General features: G+C 39.7%; 1 protein-coding gene across 2 annotated transcripts in view; it reads right to left on the reverse strand.

Annotated features, from left to right (window-relative positions):
- The window catches only part of LOC132832198 (probable thiopurine S-methyltransferase), a 43,034-nt gene that overhangs the window by 20,389 nt on the left and 4,558 nt on the right, over nucleotides 1-18,087 (reverse strand). The window contains exons 2-5 of one of the 2 annotated variants that reach the window (XM_060849977.1): nucleotides 8,291-8,456; nucleotides 5,989-6,127; nucleotides 3,114-3,206; nucleotides 83-215 (exon numbers count right to left, since the gene is read on the reverse strand). In XM_060849977.1, coding sequence (XP_060705960.1) covers nucleotides 83-215; nucleotides 3,114-3,206; nucleotides 5,989-6,127; nucleotides 8,291-8,312 — 387 coding nt within the window. In that variant the 5' untranslated portion in view covers nucleotides 8,313-8,456. The remainder of the gene's footprint in view (nucleotides 1-82; nucleotides 216-3,113; nucleotides 3,207-5,988; nucleotides 6,128-8,290; nucleotides 8,457-18,087) is intronic. The other variant, XM_060849978.1, reaches the window with a different exon arrangement.

An 18,087-nucleotide genomic window follows, 5' to 3' on the forward strand; every position in this document is an offset into this window, starting at 1 on the left:
CAAGTAAATTTCTAGCCATACTGTATTAGTAATTTTCTATGTAAAACCACAGAAACATAAATTGATGAACAGTTATCATTACCTTATAGATTTCTGCATCTGGTATCCCTGGAACAGGTTCTTGAATGTAGGACAGATTCTGTTCGGTGAAAAATTGCTTTATTGCAATTTCAGATATTTCTACACCAACAATAGTGTTCCCCTGATCAGCAAGCCTACAGTTAAGAGACGAAATGAAGAGGCCCTGTTATCATTCATAGGCAAGCGAATCTTAGAACTCAGTCAGGTCATTCACGTTTCAGTATGCATATAAATGCAAAATTTGAAACAAAAAACTCAACTAGTTTCTCAGTTGTATCTTTATGCCTTGTCATTACAACTATAAAATAACTGATGCAGCCTTTATTTTTAATTGAATTAAATGTTTCACAGTAAAAGAATCAGCCCTGGCTGCTTGAAGTGTATCGTAATATCAAATAAATCGCCAAACCTAAACCGAGTGAACACAGTTCACAGCACTGCCCTGGTCAACAGCATATATTGAAATCAGTACAGGTTCACAAAAAAAAATTGAATAAGGACAGACAGTTTACTCAGTCAGATTACTACTCAAAGCAGTCAAGATGAAAATCCAATCCAAAGGCTCTCAAACTTTGTGCCTATTAAAGTTCTCGAGAGTTCTCACAAGTTCAAAAGGTATGAATAAAGGGCAAAGTACTATAGTCCTACAGGACCATAGGATGACTCTCTCATTACAGAGAGGCATCTGATGATTTAACTGGAGGGTCACCATACCTCAAACCAAGATAGATGTTGAAACAGGAGAAGTTCTTCGTGGTAATCTCAGCTGGTGAGGGGATTAAATCCAATTGTTGGCATGACCATCACAAAACAAGCCATCCAGCTAAAATGAGCAAGCTGACCGCCCCCCACCAACCCCCCCCACCCCGCCCCACTGATTTTAATCAATCTAGTAGTTTATACTGGTGACATCTGTTATTGTGAGCAGCTGGAGATTAAAGAACTTTCTGTGCAGGCAGCCAAAGTTGCAGGTGCACATTCGATGAAGGTTTAAAAGCCATCATCACCGACAACTTGAATTTAATAATGTTTTCAAAATTAATTCCCTTGATTTAGAAGGGAATAGTAAGAGAAACAAAATGGTGAGTCACAGGACAGTGACTAGAACACAGGCCTGGGGAATGGGTTCTCAGAGGTGGATTACTGAGGGGAAGGAAGTATGGCACGGGTTGTGCGTAGCAAGAACATCCAAAGATTTTAGGATAAGAATGAGGACAGCAAGCTTAATGACAATTTTTAAAATAACTTCAATTTTAGTCCACATTTTTAAAGTTTAAAGATACACCATTGTCGTGCGCAGGATTTTTAAACAATTAATTCACACGATGTGGGGATTCATTGCTGGACCAGTACATATTGCCATCTCTAATTACCTTGGATTACAAGGTAGTGACCTGCCTTCTTGAGGCACTGCAGTCAACAGACATATACCCACAGTGCTGTTAAGAAGGGAGTTCAAGACTTTTCATCATGGTATAGTGAAAGGACAGTGACAGTTTCAAAATCAGGACAGTTTCAAAATCAGGATTATGTGTTGCTTGGAGAAGAACTTACAGGTGGCAAAGCTCTCATGTATCTGCAGTCTGTGTCCTTCTAGGTGGAAATGATCAAGGTTTGGACAGTGTTGTCAGAGAACCTTTGGCGAGTTCCTGCTGCAGTGTTACTTGAGGACCTCTGAAGGAGGCCAAGATGGATTAACCACTCAGCAATTCTGGCTGAAGATGGATGCAATTGTTACAGTTTGGTCTTTTATACTGATGTGCTTGTCTCCACTGTCATTGAGGATGACAATATTTATGGAGCCTCCACATCCTGCTGATTGGACAATTGTCCAGCACCATTTGTGACTGGATGTGGCATAACCTCAGAACTTAATTCTGATCTGTTGGTTGTGGGATGGCTCAGTTCTGTATTATCGCATGCTGTTTACCCTGCTTGGCGTGCAGGTCCTGTGTTGTAGCTTCACCAGATTGACAACTCATTTCAGCTGCTGGGACTGCTCCTGTTCCTGGCATGCCCTCCTGCGATCTTCTTTGAATGCAGAATGCGCACTAAATATTAGCAACTAGCAATCGAGACTCAAGTAGAACATTTATGCTGCAATAAAACTTTTTTTTAAAAATGAGTATTTCAATCAGGTTAATGAATTATGACCAAACATCACCAATATATAGTTAAATCTTAGAATTAAGCATTTACAAAATGAGAAGAGCCACTTTAATGTATCATGACCATTACTGCAACCTGAAAATGCTCAAAAACCAGGTGAAGTTCAACAAATAATCAAGAAAGCTGATGAAATGGTGACCTTTGTAACCAAAAGACTGGAGTACAAGGATATACAAGTAATGCTACAGTTATACAAAACCCTGGTTAGACTCCACTTAGCACTATTAGCAGATCTGGAGACCACACTTTAGGAACAATATATTGACCTTGGAGTGAGTACATACATAGGTTTACAAGAATGATATCTGGATTAAGACAGGGTAAACAAAGATAAATTATTTCTACTAGTTGGGGATTCCAGAACTTGGAGGCATTGTTTGAGCATTGGAGCCAGACTGTTCAGAAGCACTTCTACACACAAAGGGTGGCAGATGTCTGGAACTCCCTTCAATAAACGGCAGTGGATGCTGGATCAGTTATTAGTTTTAAATCTAAGTCAGTTTTTTTTGTTAAGCAAAGGTATAAAGGAATGTAGGCTAAAGAGAGGTGTGTGGAGTATGGCCTCTGATCTCATTGATCAGCAGAATAGGATCAAGGGGCTGAAGACCTACTCCTGTTCCTATGCTCCAATTTTAAAAAACAATATTTATTTTATGTCAGTATGTAGCAAATTACAAATTTCAGTCAAAACCATAAATGGTGCTGGCAAGTTAAACCTTTGAGAAAGGGTTCTAATAGCTGGGATTGCCGTTCCAAAACCCTGTGAACAATGTTGGAATAATGAAATGTTAGCGGAATAAAAAGTGCACCCTCCATTCTCATCAATCATTCAAATGTTTAACATGTGCCAGGCATTTGCTTACCATTTCATGTCCACTGCCTTTCCACAAAGTGGAAAAAAGATACGGATTTGCTTTCTCCCATTGAGCATAACATCCAGGTGTCTTTTCAACATTCTGCAGATTAAGAGCAGTTAAAAGACAAGCATTATCTGACAGTTAAAAACAATTAAATGTGGAAGTTACAACTAGTTTAGCAGTCGTCAATATAATTTAAAGGTTTTCTACTTTACTCATAGATAGCATATTTCCAATTTTACACATTTCCTCCCAGTTGAAAGTGCTGGCACATTTATAGCTCATCTTTTTTCTCACAATCCACTGTGTCCCCATCTGATAATTACTTGGATTTTTAAATTGCAGATGATTTCGACATACAACTTGTATTTCCGCTGTCTCACACCTTCATTGCAACCTTGTCCTTCTGCTTTTCCTCGATTAAAACATTCAAGGACAGCCACGTGGCCAGGCAGTGTGGAAGAGAGAGCTGCAAGAACAGCACGTGAAGTGGAGGAAACACCACTCACTTTCACATTTGCAGCCAGAACCTCAGACACTAGCATTGTGCATACTTTATGGGGAAGCTTAGAAGCAGAATCTACATGTGATGAGACATGAATATAGTGGATGCTAGTACATTGAATAAATTTAAAGAGAAGATAGACAGATATTTAATTAGTAACTGGTTGAACGGTTATGGGAAGTGGGCAGGAGAGTGGAATTGAGATGGAGATGAGATCAGCTATGAATGGTGGAGCAGTCTGGAGGGCATGAAATGCCCACTCCTACTCCTAGTTCTTATGTTTACAACAGTTCACTTGCTAGAGGGCAAGATCAGACACAGGTTCCAGAAGAGGACTTTGATGAAGTGGTTAATAGAAGGCTAGTGGTTACATACTGAAATGCTTGATGCATTGGCGTGCCTGTCAAAAGCCTGTGCTCAGTGTCAGGAGTGCTGAAGACTCTGATATAACACACAGCTTTCATTTGAGTTTGGAGCCCATTGCCAATTTCATAAGAACACCCGCCCATCCATGATGCAGCACGTAATAGCTAATATCTTGGCTTTTATTGTGAAAGACAGAAGCTTCTCAAATTCAGGATGCTTCAGTGAAATCTCAGGCAGAGGCCAAACTGGGTCTATTTGCTGCTTCACAAGTTCAGTCCACTGTTGTCTAAAGTGTTCAAATAGATGTGCAGGTCATCAAGGCAATCTAACATTCTGTCTTCCAAAACATTACTAGGTTTGTTGAGGTGATGTCTCAGGAGAGTGGCAGTGGCTCAGTGTAGCACAAAGGACCATGGACCTTTGTAAGACTGACCGCAATCACTTTCCCAACAGCATCACTCTGCCCAATGCCCTTGCAGTTTGCTATGAGCTGGCCACCTCAAATTGTGGCTGGTCATGCTATTCTGGCACCTTCTAGTGCCAGAACCAATCAAGGTTATCTTATAAGGCCATCTGAGTTCTTCCCCATTGAAAGCTAGCAATTTTTCACCAATTATGCTGCAAGCCCTGGCAGAGCGCTGCTTAGAAGCATTACAGCAAGCAAAGGCAACAAAACACAAACATCAAGGAAATACACAAGATGATTTCTTGACTTTTGTATGAAATTATGGGTAGTTGAATTTATTAATTTCATTCAGAATTTCTTTTATTTTAGTATTGTGGTCAAGAGAATGCTGCAATGGTTTGTAACAAATAATGTACTAACAGATGAGGTATGAGACTATTAGTGATCGGCAATTGTGGCTGTAATCACTCAATTAACAACCTTGCCACAAAATGAGATGTATTGGTTGCCTCCTCAATCTTCTCAGATGATGACTTTACAGTTGGTGGCAAAGACTGTTCCTTCATTCTGGCAATTTTTTTTTTAAAAACAGCAGACCATGACAAACCTTCTCCCACATTCTGCCTAGTGTTTCAGGGTTCCTCAAGAACAATCCAAGCAGCAGTGTTGTTAAAGCATCCCAAATCCCTGTCTGTCCGTGTTGCTTGTGCCCAAGTTCCTCAAAAAGGGGATACAAATGACTAAAGCAGTGTCTAGGAGCAGGTATTTTCTATAGAATCTTTGCAATCAGGACCAAGTTCTTCATTGCATGCCATAGCACTCCCTATAGTCTTCAACTTTAAATGTACATGCCATTAAATATTTCTACAAACTCAGCAAATAGACATCAATCAGCAAGTAACTTAAAAGTGAGATCGTTAAATTGTATTGGGGAAGTGGGTGGGGTGAGGTGGCGAATATGTGCTCAGTGCTCTGACTGTGGTTTAGAGATAAAAATATCCAGAGCCCATACACCCAGAGTGGCTGTGCTGATGACAAATCAGTGATCCACACTGCTTTGTTGAAGTTTCATGTTGGCTGCAGACAGCCCAAACAATTTCCAAACATGGGGTCTTGTTTGATTACTGTGCGAGATCTGCAGACATCAAACAATAGCTTGCTGATTGTGAGTCAGTGATAAATTAATTGGCACTGGTGTGATGCAGGCTGGCAGGGCACTGTTGGGGAGGGGTACCGCCTGTGCCAAATTTTCATTGGTCAACTGCATGTTTTAAACATGAGAAATGGACAACGGGCTGCTGAAAATAACCTCCAGCAAACAACCACTTTGTCTGATTAGCATAGTTTTGAAAACCTTGTAAATTATTTGTATTGTATTGCAAAGATTTGTGTTACAATTTTATTGTTATACTCTACTTTTATATGTTTGTAGCTGATAGTGAATGATTTGATTAGAAGAGGGTTTATTTGGTAATGTGACAGAAAAGGACTGCTCCAATGGGCTTTCATTACTCAAGGAGACTTGATGGACAATATAATACCACAAGGTGACTGAACCACAAGACTGTTTAAAGCTTGGAATAAAATAGGAATGTAGCACTTACTCATGGACTTCATTAAGGTGAAATCCAATTTGTTGCTTCTCCCAACTTGCAATCCAGTGTTCCAGAGTCAGGTCAGAGGGCTTCTTTCTTTCCAAAATGTTGATTGTCTTTCCAACAGCATCTGCTTCTGTAGACATGGCTAGGTTGAAAAAGTGGACATTAGATGTTTACCCAAAATATAAAAACAGCTTTGGCTGCTTCAAGCCAAATGTAATTCTCAACATGTAATTTTTTTGGGGAAATTTGTTTAGAATTTCACACATCTAAATTTAAACTCAAGAATTCCTACGGGAGAAAATATGTAATCAAGATAATGGATTGAACAGCAAATACACAACACACAAACACAATGCAGTAATGTACAGTACTATGGTATCTGTTGTCTGATATCAATTTGTTAAGTTATGAGGAGTCAGTAATCAGATTGATTGTTTATTTTCATTGGCATGCAAGGAGATCTAGTTTCATCACCGTGAACTATAAAACTAATTCTTGTGGTTTCCAGACATAGTCTGTGCTTCATCCAAGGCCAGTTCTAACTTGCTAACAGTGTAGCTTCTGCACTCAATTGATCCAGCAAAAATCTATTGACTCAAGATTTAAAACTAAAATTATTAATTGAGCTTGCAATATACAGCCTTTCACAGGAGTTTCACAATCCTACAACTACTGAACTTGAATTAAATGGCGTTTCATAATTTCTCTCCTAAATGACCTGGTTCGGATCTTATCGGAGACTCCACCAGTGCAGGAAATGCAGAATACACTACTTGGAACGTATTGTCAAAGATCCAGTGGAAATTATCCCCGATTATGCTTTTCTTTAAAAGAAAGTCCATAAGCCGTCCTTATGCGAATATGAAGATATCAAGATAGTCCTAGGATCCATGCGAATGAGTGCAACTCCAACAGCATTCAAGAAACTCAACACCTTCCAGGGAAAATGCATGCTGCTAGGCTGGCACCCAACCCTCTGGTGCCAGTGCTATCAAAGTCAGCCTGTGAGCCCATCTGGGGTCTACCTCATTGAAAGTTAGCAGCATTCCACCAGTTATGCTGCATCCCCTAGAACAGTGCTGCATAACAAGCACCAACAGCAGGCAAAAGCAACATTGAAAACAAACATCAAGGGAATGCAAAAGGATGATTACATTTGCATGCAGTCATGGCCAGGTCAATTTATTAATTTCATTCAGAAACTGATTGTGGCTTTTTATTTAGCATTGTGGTCAAGAAGATGGCCACAATGATTAGTAACAAATGGATGATTAGGTATGAGACTTGGTGAATGGGAGAATTGTGACTGTAATCACAGGTACAGTTGGATGGGTCACTTAACAACTTTGCCACAAAGGAGTTTTGTTGGTTGGTCTTCTCAGATGATCACTTTATAGGTGAAGAGGATTGTTCTTCAAGATAGCAAACCTTGCAGAAGCTTGTCCAGCATCTGCCTGGTGCTCCTGACACCAGTAGCAGCTGTGTATAACTTTTAAAAGATACACCTGAACTATTTACCACAACTCCTTCAACAGCACTTTTCAAACTCATGACCTCTCCCATCTCGAAAAACCATGGCAGCAGATACATGGGGACACTGCCATCTGTGTTTCTCCAAGCCACTCACTATCCTGGCTTGTAAACATATCACCATTCCTTCACTTTGTGGGTCACATTTCTGGAACCCCATGAACTATTGCAATTTCAGAAGGCAACTCACCAAAGAAAATTAGGGATGGGCAACACATGCTGGCTAAGCCTGTTGTTCCCACATCCTGCAAACAAATTTTAAAAAATATAAAACTACAAATTATATGGAGGAAAACTATTAATATGGTCTTTTTGGGATGAGTGACCTGTTTCCAGCTCTTGATCATTGTATAATCAGGATGACAAATTCTACTAGCTATTAGTAAAAGCAAGGACTGCAGATGCTGGAAACCAGATTCTAGATTAGAGTGGTGCTGGCAAAGCACAGCAGGTCAGGCAGCTTTCAAGCAGGAAAATCGACATTTCGGGCAGGAGCCCTTCAGCAGGAATTTTCCTGAAGGGCTTTTGCTCGAAACATCGATTTTCCTGCTCCTCGATGCTGCCTGAACTGCTGTGCTTTTCCAGCACCACTATACTAGTGATTGGGACAAACGTAAACATTTAACGTATCAATCGCGGATTCTACCACGGCATTACTACCTCTGAGCACAAAGCTTATGCAGTCAGGCTCTCCTCCAGGATTTCATAGGATCACAGAATTATTATAGCATGTAGCTATTTGGTCCATCTTATCCTGCCAAGATGAACAATGTACCTTGTGCAGTTCCCCAGCACATTCTTCCTTTTCAGATAGTAATCTGATTTTCTCCTTTAATTGAAGCTGCGTCCATCAGATTCTCAGGAAGCACATTCCAGATGTTAAATGTTCATTGGGTGTGACTTTTCTCTTCATGTCTCCATTACTTCTTTGGACAATCATCCTAAATGTGTGCCCAAAAGTCATGAAAACTATTTATAAATGTAGGTTTTATGACTAATTAGCTTAATTGCATTTTCTGAGCAATATAAACGGTACACAGGGAATGTCCTCTTGAATGTAGCACATATGGACTTTCATTAAATGAGTTAAAGGTTAATAAATTTATGGAATTGTAAACAAATTATGGACCTGGTTAAGAGGCACCTCACAACAGTGTGTTGGGGCTTTAACTTTTCATCACATTTATTGATGACTTACTTAGTACAATAAAAGATCATTTATCCAAGTGTGCTGAAGACAGAAAATTTGTTGACATAGTATGCATTTAATTTAGTTGGGAGCTTAGAAGTTCAAAGGCACACTTATAGATTGAGTGGGCAAAACTATGGAAGATGGATTTCAATGCAATTAAGTAAAAGCTGACCATTTTTAGAAATAAACAGGATAGACCGATTTTTTAAAACATGGGAAACTTAAGGTCTACGGAAACTCCAAGAGATTTAAGTGTCTATGGACAGACAGCACTGAAATGTAGAAAGCCAAGTACAAAAGAAAAATCACCAATACCAATGGACTGTCACTTTTACAACTGGAGGTGTACAATAGAACAGAGAGAAAGTTTTGTTATAATCATATAAAGCACAGATATCATATTTGATGACTGTACTTTACACAGTTCTTGGAGTTGCATTTAGAAAAGATACATTAACAGGAAGAAATGTGGTGCAGTTTTATCAGAACATTGCCAGGGTTCCCACTTTTCAGTCAGTGGACTTCTCAGACTGTATTGGGTGTAAGACACCTTTTCAAACTGGGCACTAATTATGCATCTTCACCTCAATTATAATGGTGTAAGTTATTTAGTATATGGAAACAGTGCATGCAAAAGTATCAACACTTTAAGAAAGTAGGCTTATAGCAGCAATCTGAAAACTATTTCACTAATGTAAGCTGTGATGAAACAGACAAGGCAAAGATAAGTGATAAAATGTAACTCTACTAACATAGTTAATGGCATACATAGATAATTAGTTCACAGGTCACATCCACTGCAAACTGCTACTGCCCAAATCAACATCAGTTTCTGTTCTGATCAAAATGGTCACAGATATGAAACTCTGATTCTCTCCTCAGACATTACAAAACCTATAGAGTATTTCCAGAATCTTCTGTTTTTAAAGGTTGCCAGCATCTGCAGTATTTTGCTTTTATAGAACAGCAACCTCAACCACTTACATGTTTAATAAACTCATAACAGATTATTATTATAATTCAAGAAATGCCTTCCTACAAATACAGAAGTTTGCTTCCTTCCAATTCTATTACAGGATGTTCATATGCCCTGGAATACTTTACAGACCTATGTAAACCCAGTCCACTTATGATTAACATAAGAATTTAAGAGATAGAAGTATGTGTATGCCTGAACTCTGATACCAGATTCAAAACATTAACTGTTTGTCTCTCCACAGAAGCTGCCAGACACACGGTTTCAGATTTCCAGCAACTGCAGTATTTTGCTTTCATTCAACTGCACATTGTAAACCAGATGCGGCCTGAACAATGCCCTGTGCAGTTGCTGTAATATGTCTCTAGTTTTATATTCCATCCCCTAAAAGGCCAACCATCTGGTTGCCTTCCTGATCATTTGCGGTGTCTGAATGCTGGCTTTGTGTGTTTCATCAACAGGGCCACCAAGATCCCTCTGTGCCGCCTCCAATGAAATAATATTCTACTCTTCTAGTCTTTCTGCTAAAGTGGGCATCTCATTCTTTTATCATAAGACAACCTGCCCAATATAGGTATTAGCCTAATCTTTTTTAAATTGCTTCCTTAAATAAAGAGGCAATACTGCACACAGCACTCTAGATCTGGGTTCCAGGTTAGTATGCTGGTACAGTAGGTAATTAACAAAGCTATGGAAAATTATATTATAAAGAATTAAATATAAAAATTGGGATGTAATGCTTCAGTTATATAGGACACTGGTGGGACCACATCTTGTGTGCTGTGTACAGTTATGGTCTCCTTATTTAAGGAAGATTGCAGATATATTGGAGGAGGTTACTAGATTTATATTTGGAATGAATGGGTTGCCTTATGAAGAAAGGATGGACAGACAGGGCTTGTTTCCGCTGGAGTTTAGAAGAGGGAGGGATGACTCAACTGAGTTATGCAAGATCCTGGATGGTTTTGACAAGGCATGCTGTGGAAAGGGTCTTTCTTCATGTGGTAGAATCATAGGCACTGTTTAAAAATTAGGCATCATCCCTTTAAGGGAATTTCTTTCTCTAAGAAAACTGTGTGACTTCAGAACACTGTCAGAGGTGGGGGCGCTTCACTGAATATTTTTAAAGGCAGAAGTAGATAGATTCTCATTTGGCAATGGGAGCCAAGGTAGGTAATTAGAAATGTGAAATTCAAAAAAAAATGATTAGATCAACCATGATGTTATTGAACAATGGAACGGATTTGTGGGGCTGAATTTTTTTTTTAAAAAGATATTTTTATTAGAAATTTAATATTTTGACAGATTTACAAAAATAAACAGAACTTTCAAGCACAAACATTAATATAAAAATAGATCTTAAATATATAATCATCAAAATTCAAAGGAATGATACTAAAGAAGAAAGAAAAACAATGAAACTCAGTTAACTACTAATCTAATCCACAATTATCCAGAGTGTATAGTTGAGTCACTTACATCCTTCAAACAAGAGAAAATGTTCTCTAATACACTCATAACAGTATAATAAAAAGGAAACTATTTCCAAACAATAAGAACAAAAAAAAATAAAACATGTTTGAATGGAGATCCTCCCCCTTGTTCTCAGGGGGCCTTACTTCCTTTCTAAAGGTCCACCATATCCTCTCCCAAACAGTGTCCCACCGTTGACCCGGGCGCTCCTTAATAGGATTTAGATATAATACCGAGCTAGAGTTAACAGTGAGCGCCCCACTCCCACCCCTCCCCACCCATACCTGAGTATATCTGATAGCATCAATGCCACGTACAAACACACATAACTATAAAATTACAACTCCAACAGATTACAGTTAAGTATAATAACATAAAATAGCAAGGGAAGACAACCCTGCTCCCAGAAGCAAAAGTAAAGTAAAGTATCCACTTCTCCCCACGGAGTGTGGAAGAGGCAAGCCAACATAAATTGTCTCTTACGATTTATTTAAACGAGTCTAAAAGTTCCTTAGCCTCTTCTGGTGATCTAAAATTATACTCGGATCCTTCGTGGGTAAAGCATAACGTCGCTGGGTAGCGTAAGGTGTGTTGAATATTTAAGTTCCTTAGACATTTCTTCACCTCATCAAACGCCTTCCTCCTTCGTGCCAAAGCCGGGGAGAAGTCCTGAAATAACATAATCTTGGATCCTTCATGGATCATGGCTTTAGGATCCTTTCCAAGCTTTCTGGAGGCATCCAGGAGTATCTGCCTCTCCCTATAACTCTGCAGCCGGAACAGGACCGGGCGTGGGCGCTGGTTTGGGCCAGATCCGCGTACTGCGACCCGGTAGGCCCACTCCACCCTTACCCGGTCAGTTTCAGCCCCCAGGTTTAAAAGCTGGGGCAGCCATCGCTCCAGAAATACTGCTAACTGTCCCTTCTCTTCTTGTTCAGGGAGGCCCAGAAGACGGATATTCTTTCTCCGATTTCTATTATCCAGGTCATCCATGTAGATTTCAAAGGCCCTGACTCTCTGCTCCAGAGCTCGCACCTGTTCTGCAGCTGTTTGTGCTGCAGCCTCGGAGGTCGTGGCCTTTAGCTCCGCCCCCTCCACTCGGCCCTAAATTCCTCGAGAGCCTGGCTGTGTTTCTGCAGCTTTTCTTCGAATGAGTTCCATCTCTGTCTGGATTCTGCGATGAAATTGACGAGTGTCGTTTCCAGCCTGGCAATCATCTCTTCAAGGCCTGTTTTTACATCAGCTGCAGCCGGAGGAGGAGAGGAGGGTGGGGGAGGGGTCTTTGTTTTCTGAGAGCTGCGGGATCCCTTTGGTTTACTCATTATCCACTTAATATTAAACTGCTTAAATATAATAGTAAGCAGCTAATTAAGGTTAGAAAATTTTTTTGGGTGGTTTGGTAAGTGTGGTGGGGGTGAGTAACTCACTTTACCCAGGTTTTGGGAAGAGCACTGTAAACTCAGACTTGCTGAGTCGCCGCCATCTTGGATCTCCGTGGGGCTGAATTTAATCTCCAATGTAAACAAGTCCAGTCTGCTCTTAATTTGAATTCTCGTGTCTCACCAATAATATATTAGCTTCCTTAATTACTTGCAGTACATATATGCTAGCGTTTTGTAATTCATGCAGTAGCACATCCAGATTCCTCTGCATCTCAGAAATTTGTAATCAAGATTTAGTTTTGCATTTTCCCATAATAGAGCCCTACCTAGAGTAAACTCTCTTAATTTAGAAACTAGCAGAGAAAAGATTTATCCCATGCAGTTATATGTAAAAATTCAAGTGGCCAAGAAGTAAATATTAACTTTATTTCTTAAAGTATAACAGAGAATAATTAACTAACCACTATTAACAATTTCTTTCTCTAACCTATCTTTTACCTTCTTTTCTATAATACTAGTTCAATAAAACTCCCAATTAAGATTTACAAAACAACACTTATCTCAAAACCAGGCAGCTGTAGGTTCTGGTCTTTGGATCTTCCTGTGTCTTCTTTTCTCTTTGTTAGGAAATTTTGTGTCACAGATTACTCATTGAAAAGGGAATTTTAAGAGAGTTTTTTTTTCCCTCAAGCAGTCTGTTCCATGCTAGGACCTGGCAGTTCTCCTCTTATCTGTTCAATTTCCACCCCCTTCGTCTTATACCCCAGAACAACGGATCATGTGTCACTGGCTTTTAAGATTGTCAATATACTCAATTCAAACTTGATTGGAAATTGGTGTTTTTTCAGGGTATAATTTAAATTTATTGGCTGAATTTGAATTAGTTTTTATCTCCAGGCAACAAACTAGAGTTGTTTCACCCAGTGTTACATTATTGTCTTATTGAGAACATTTGATGCTGTGTCTGGTAGCTCTGCTGCTTTTAACTCTTAAAAAAGTACACCCACATCTTCATAACATTTCCCCCTCTTAAGAAAAAATGAACCATCATAATGAAAGGATGGCTTTTTTCCCCTATCTTTTAAATACATCACTGAAACATACCGATAACTTTCAGATAAGTTCAACTTTACTTCTTCCTATATATACACAAGACATTAAATAAAGACAAATCTAATCTAAACACAGTTAAATCTACGATAACGCAGCTGTGATTACATTCTTCCAAACCGCAACACTTATGATTTTTAAATTAGAAATCTGTAACATAAGAATGAGACAGACTATTTTGTTAGAATCTTTTAAAGATAAGACTCCAAGAACGCAAGTGGGTTCTGATCAGGGTACACAAACCTCTCTGATACATTTTAATGTGCTTGTCACGAACAATGTTGTAAGGCCAGTACCAAATTCAATAGTTCATTTTCAATTGTGGAATATTTCCTCTGGTGGATGTTGATATTCTTCAAAAAGTAACCAACTGGCAGTTCAATCCCATCCTCATTTTCCTGTAAGAGCACAATCCCAACTCCAACGTCACTAATATTAATGGAAACTTTAAAAAGGTTTTGAAAAGTTTGGTGGAGCTAAAACTGGCTCGGTGATTAATATCGATTTTAAATGGTCGAATGCCTCCTAGCATGGTTCTGTTCAACGAAACTTCGTGTTCTTCTTCAGCAAATCAGTTAACTGTGCCACTATACTGCTAAAGTTTGGAATAAACGTCCGATAGAATCCGTTAAGTCCTAAGATTCAAATCACTTCTTTGAGGTTGGTCATGGAAATTCTTCGATAGTCTTCGTCTTTGCATTCTGTGGAGTCAACCTTCCACGACTGATGTTATGTCCCAAGTACGTCACCTCTGCTTTCACGAATTCAGTTTTATTTATCACCAGTTTTGCTTCTAGCTGTCGTTCAAAAAGTTCTGCCAACTATACCATGTGATCTTTCCAGGACTTAAAGATCACTACATCGTCCAAATCGACTGCACAGTTTGTTAACCCAGCCACAACTCTGTTCACGAATCTTTGGAATGTGGCAGGTGCATTCTTCATTCAAAGGACATCACCTTAAACTGATATATTTGGGGTTATAAACCAGAATTTGTTTTTGCCATCTCTGATAAAAGGTACCTGCCAGTGACCACGCATTAAGTCCAACTTGGTGACGTAACTGGTTTGTCCAACTTTCTCGATTCAGTCCTCCAATCTAGGAATTGGATAAGAGTCCAATTTTGTAACAGCGTTGACCTTCCGATAATCCATGAAGAATTGTCCGGTTTGGGAACTAAGACTATTGTAAACTTCACTCGCTCTGACTTGGTTTGATGGTGTTCTTGTAGAGCATGGCCTCCACCTCCATCTGGACCTGTTTGGCTTTGAGAGGATTAAGCCGAAAGGGGTATTGTTTTAGTCGGAGTAGTATTCCCTGTGCCTACTTCATGTACAACAGCATTAGTCCTCCCCATCTGATTCTTTCATATGTCCTGACACTGTAGTAACAAATCTTTCAACTCTGTTCTATGCTCCTGAGACAGATAGCTTACTAGTGTACCCCACTCCGAGGACAACTTCATTTTTAAATCTATTTTGAAGCACCTCAAAATCCATATCATCTGGGATTTGATTCCTTACTCTGCGGGGCAATAACAAACACCTGTTTCTCCAGTTCTTTCTCTCTAGTGTCATATGGTTTCAACAGGTTCACATGACATCCCCGATACCCTATTTTTTCCCCCACCTGGCATCTTTACTAGATAGTCCATCTGACTCAACTTTTTCTCAATTTGATAGGGATCACTAAACCTGGCTTTGAAGGGATCCCCTTTCACTGGAAACAGTACTAACACGTTATCGCCTTGGGAAAAATTTCCAAGTCTCAAGAGTTTTTATCTGTCACCTGCTTCATTCTACATTGTGTCCTCTTTGGGTGCTGCTTAGCTTACTCACCTACTTGGTTTAATCTCTCCCTCACCTCCGATACATGATCTACTTGTGAGATCTCAGACTTTGGTCATGTCAACTTTTCTTTAATTAATTTCAAAGGACCTCTCACTTCATGATCGAATATTAACTCAAAGGGAGTGAACTAAGTAGATTTGTTTGAGGCATCTTTAATGCCAAACAATATGGATGGGATACCTTTATCTCAATCATTCGGGTAACCCTGACAGTATGTTTTCGACATGGTCTTCAAGGTCTGATGTCACCTTTCTAAAGCTCCCTGGATTCAGGATGATGCACACTGGATTTAAAGTGTTGTATACCTAAGCTATCCATAACCTCCTTAACAGCCTAGCAGTAAAATTTGACCCTTGGTCCAACTGAATCTCTCTGGGTAGCCCATACTGTGTGAAGAAAGCTATTGACTCCTCTACTACACTTTTTGCCTTGATGCTCTGTAAATGGAACTGCTTGTGGAAATCTGGAAGACACATCCATTATGGTTAACAAGTACTAGTTCCCACTTTTAGTTCTCGGAGGGGACCTACCCAATCAATTTGAAAAGGTTCTTCAAATGTGGGAATTGGCAACAAAGATGCTGATTTTATTACTATCTGTGGCTTACCTACCATTTGACATGTACGGGTAAACATTAACCACATCATTTTGTATTCCAGGTCAACAAAAATGTTTTTGTACTTCAGCCTGAGTCTTTTGTAATCTTGGGTGACCTCCTACAGGTAGTTCACATACTATCCTTAACAATTCCTGTGTATGCTACTGGCAACACAATCTTGTGCACTTCAATCCATTTCTCCTCTGCACTAACCTGCCGTGGTCTCCATTCCCATCTGAGTATTCTATCTTTCAGATAATAACACTCTGGAATATTCTCTGCCTCTTTCTCAGAGTACGCATCCACATATATCTTGTTGAATCGCCTTGTCTTGCTGTTGCAAGTCTCTTAGCCTTTCAGGACCAAACGCTTCTGTCTGATCCACTGCCTGTTCATGTTTTTCCTGCACCATTACATCAAACAGGGTATCTACTAACTGAACCTCAACTCCTTCATCTTTCTCTTTACTTTTCACTTCATGCTGTGACTTATGAGAGTGGGATCTGGTTACCATACAGTCCGGGAAAATACCAGGGTATTTCTGTTTTAACTCCTCAGTTGCTTGGTGGTCTTGGGCTTCTCCACAACAGGAGATGCCACTCTCACCTTGGATCCTGCCAAATCATTCCCAAGAACAAACTGAATTCCTGGAACTGACATTCTGTCGACCGCTCCCACTGTTACTTCCCCAGTCCTAAAGTTGGCAACCTGCCTCAGGCAACCAAAGGGGAACGCTGAATTTCTGTCCATCTATCCCACAAATAACCACCCTCGGATAACAGATCAGAAAGAGTGCATATTCGCTCATCCCTTACTATCAGCAACTTGTTAGATGCTGTAGCTCAAAAATTATAACTTCTTGTCCTTCTCCCCCTGTTCTTTCTAAGTAAACTTGATCCACTGAGGACAATTCTTTGTAGAGATCAGGTACTAACTCCATACTCAGCCCTGCCTGGGCTCTCCTGAGCTGTTTTTGGGGTCTCCTTTACTACCTTCACTAATGGCACTGGCTTAGCTACTTTTACCACATCCTTTCCCATAGTGCCTTTCTTTAACGACCAGCACTGTGTCTTTACATGTCCCACTTTACCACAGTGGAAACACCTCATGCCTTTCACCTCCTTTCCACCCTCTTGGCCTCGTTTTTATCCTGTTGTAAATTCTTACCAGTGCTCTCTACTCTTGGTTTAGTAGTGTAGGAGCTCCTCTTCTGCGAACTTCTATCCCTCACAGGATGAAATTCTGGCCAGAAGCTTGTCTCATGCACCAGCATGAACTCATCTGCTAATTCTGTTGCCCTTCTCACTTCCTGAACCTTCTATTCTTCCCCATGAATTCTTAACTCTGAAACTGAGTTTTTAAACTCCTCCAGCAGAATAATCTCAGAGTCTCATAGGTCATTGTCTATCTTTAAGGCCTGTACCCATCTATCAAAGTGACTATGTTGAATTCTTTCAAACTCAACACAAGTCTGACCTGGTTTCTTCTTTGTGTCTATATACTTCTGATACCAATTCAGAAGCATTTAAAATAGCTTAACCTCTTCATAATCTCTTGACACCCCAGCTGACATTGCAGCAAATACTTCACTAGCTCTGCTTACCAATTTAGTCGAAACTAGCATTGCCCATACATCCTCAGACCACTCCATTTGCCGAGCCAATTTTTCAAATGAAATAAAGAAAGCTACAAAGCTCATCAAAATGTGGCAGAGTTTTGACATATTTGTTTATATCACTACCTTCTCATTTAATCTCCATCCTGTTGACTTGGTTTTGCTGACTAAGTTGCAACTTTCCATGTTCAAATTCTCGCTCGCTCTTTCTCCCTTTCTTCTCTCTTTGCTCAGCCAAGAACCTTCTCTCTCCTTTATCTCTCTCTCTTTTTCTTTCTTTCTTCCAACTCCATTTTCCTCAATTGTAATTTAAGTTTTACTTCCTCTACTGCACTTATCTGTTTCTCTGACACATCAAAGTGTTTGAGTAATCCCT

The sequence above is a fragment of the Hemiscyllium ocellatum genome, chromosome 34 (genome assembly GCF_020745735.1).
Source record: "Hemiscyllium ocellatum isolate sHemOce1 chromosome 34, sHemOce1.pat.X.cur, whole genome shotgun sequence".
Taxonomy (NCBI): Eukaryota; Metazoa; Chordata; class Chondrichthyes; order Orectolobiformes; family Hemiscylliidae; genus Hemiscyllium; species Hemiscyllium ocellatum.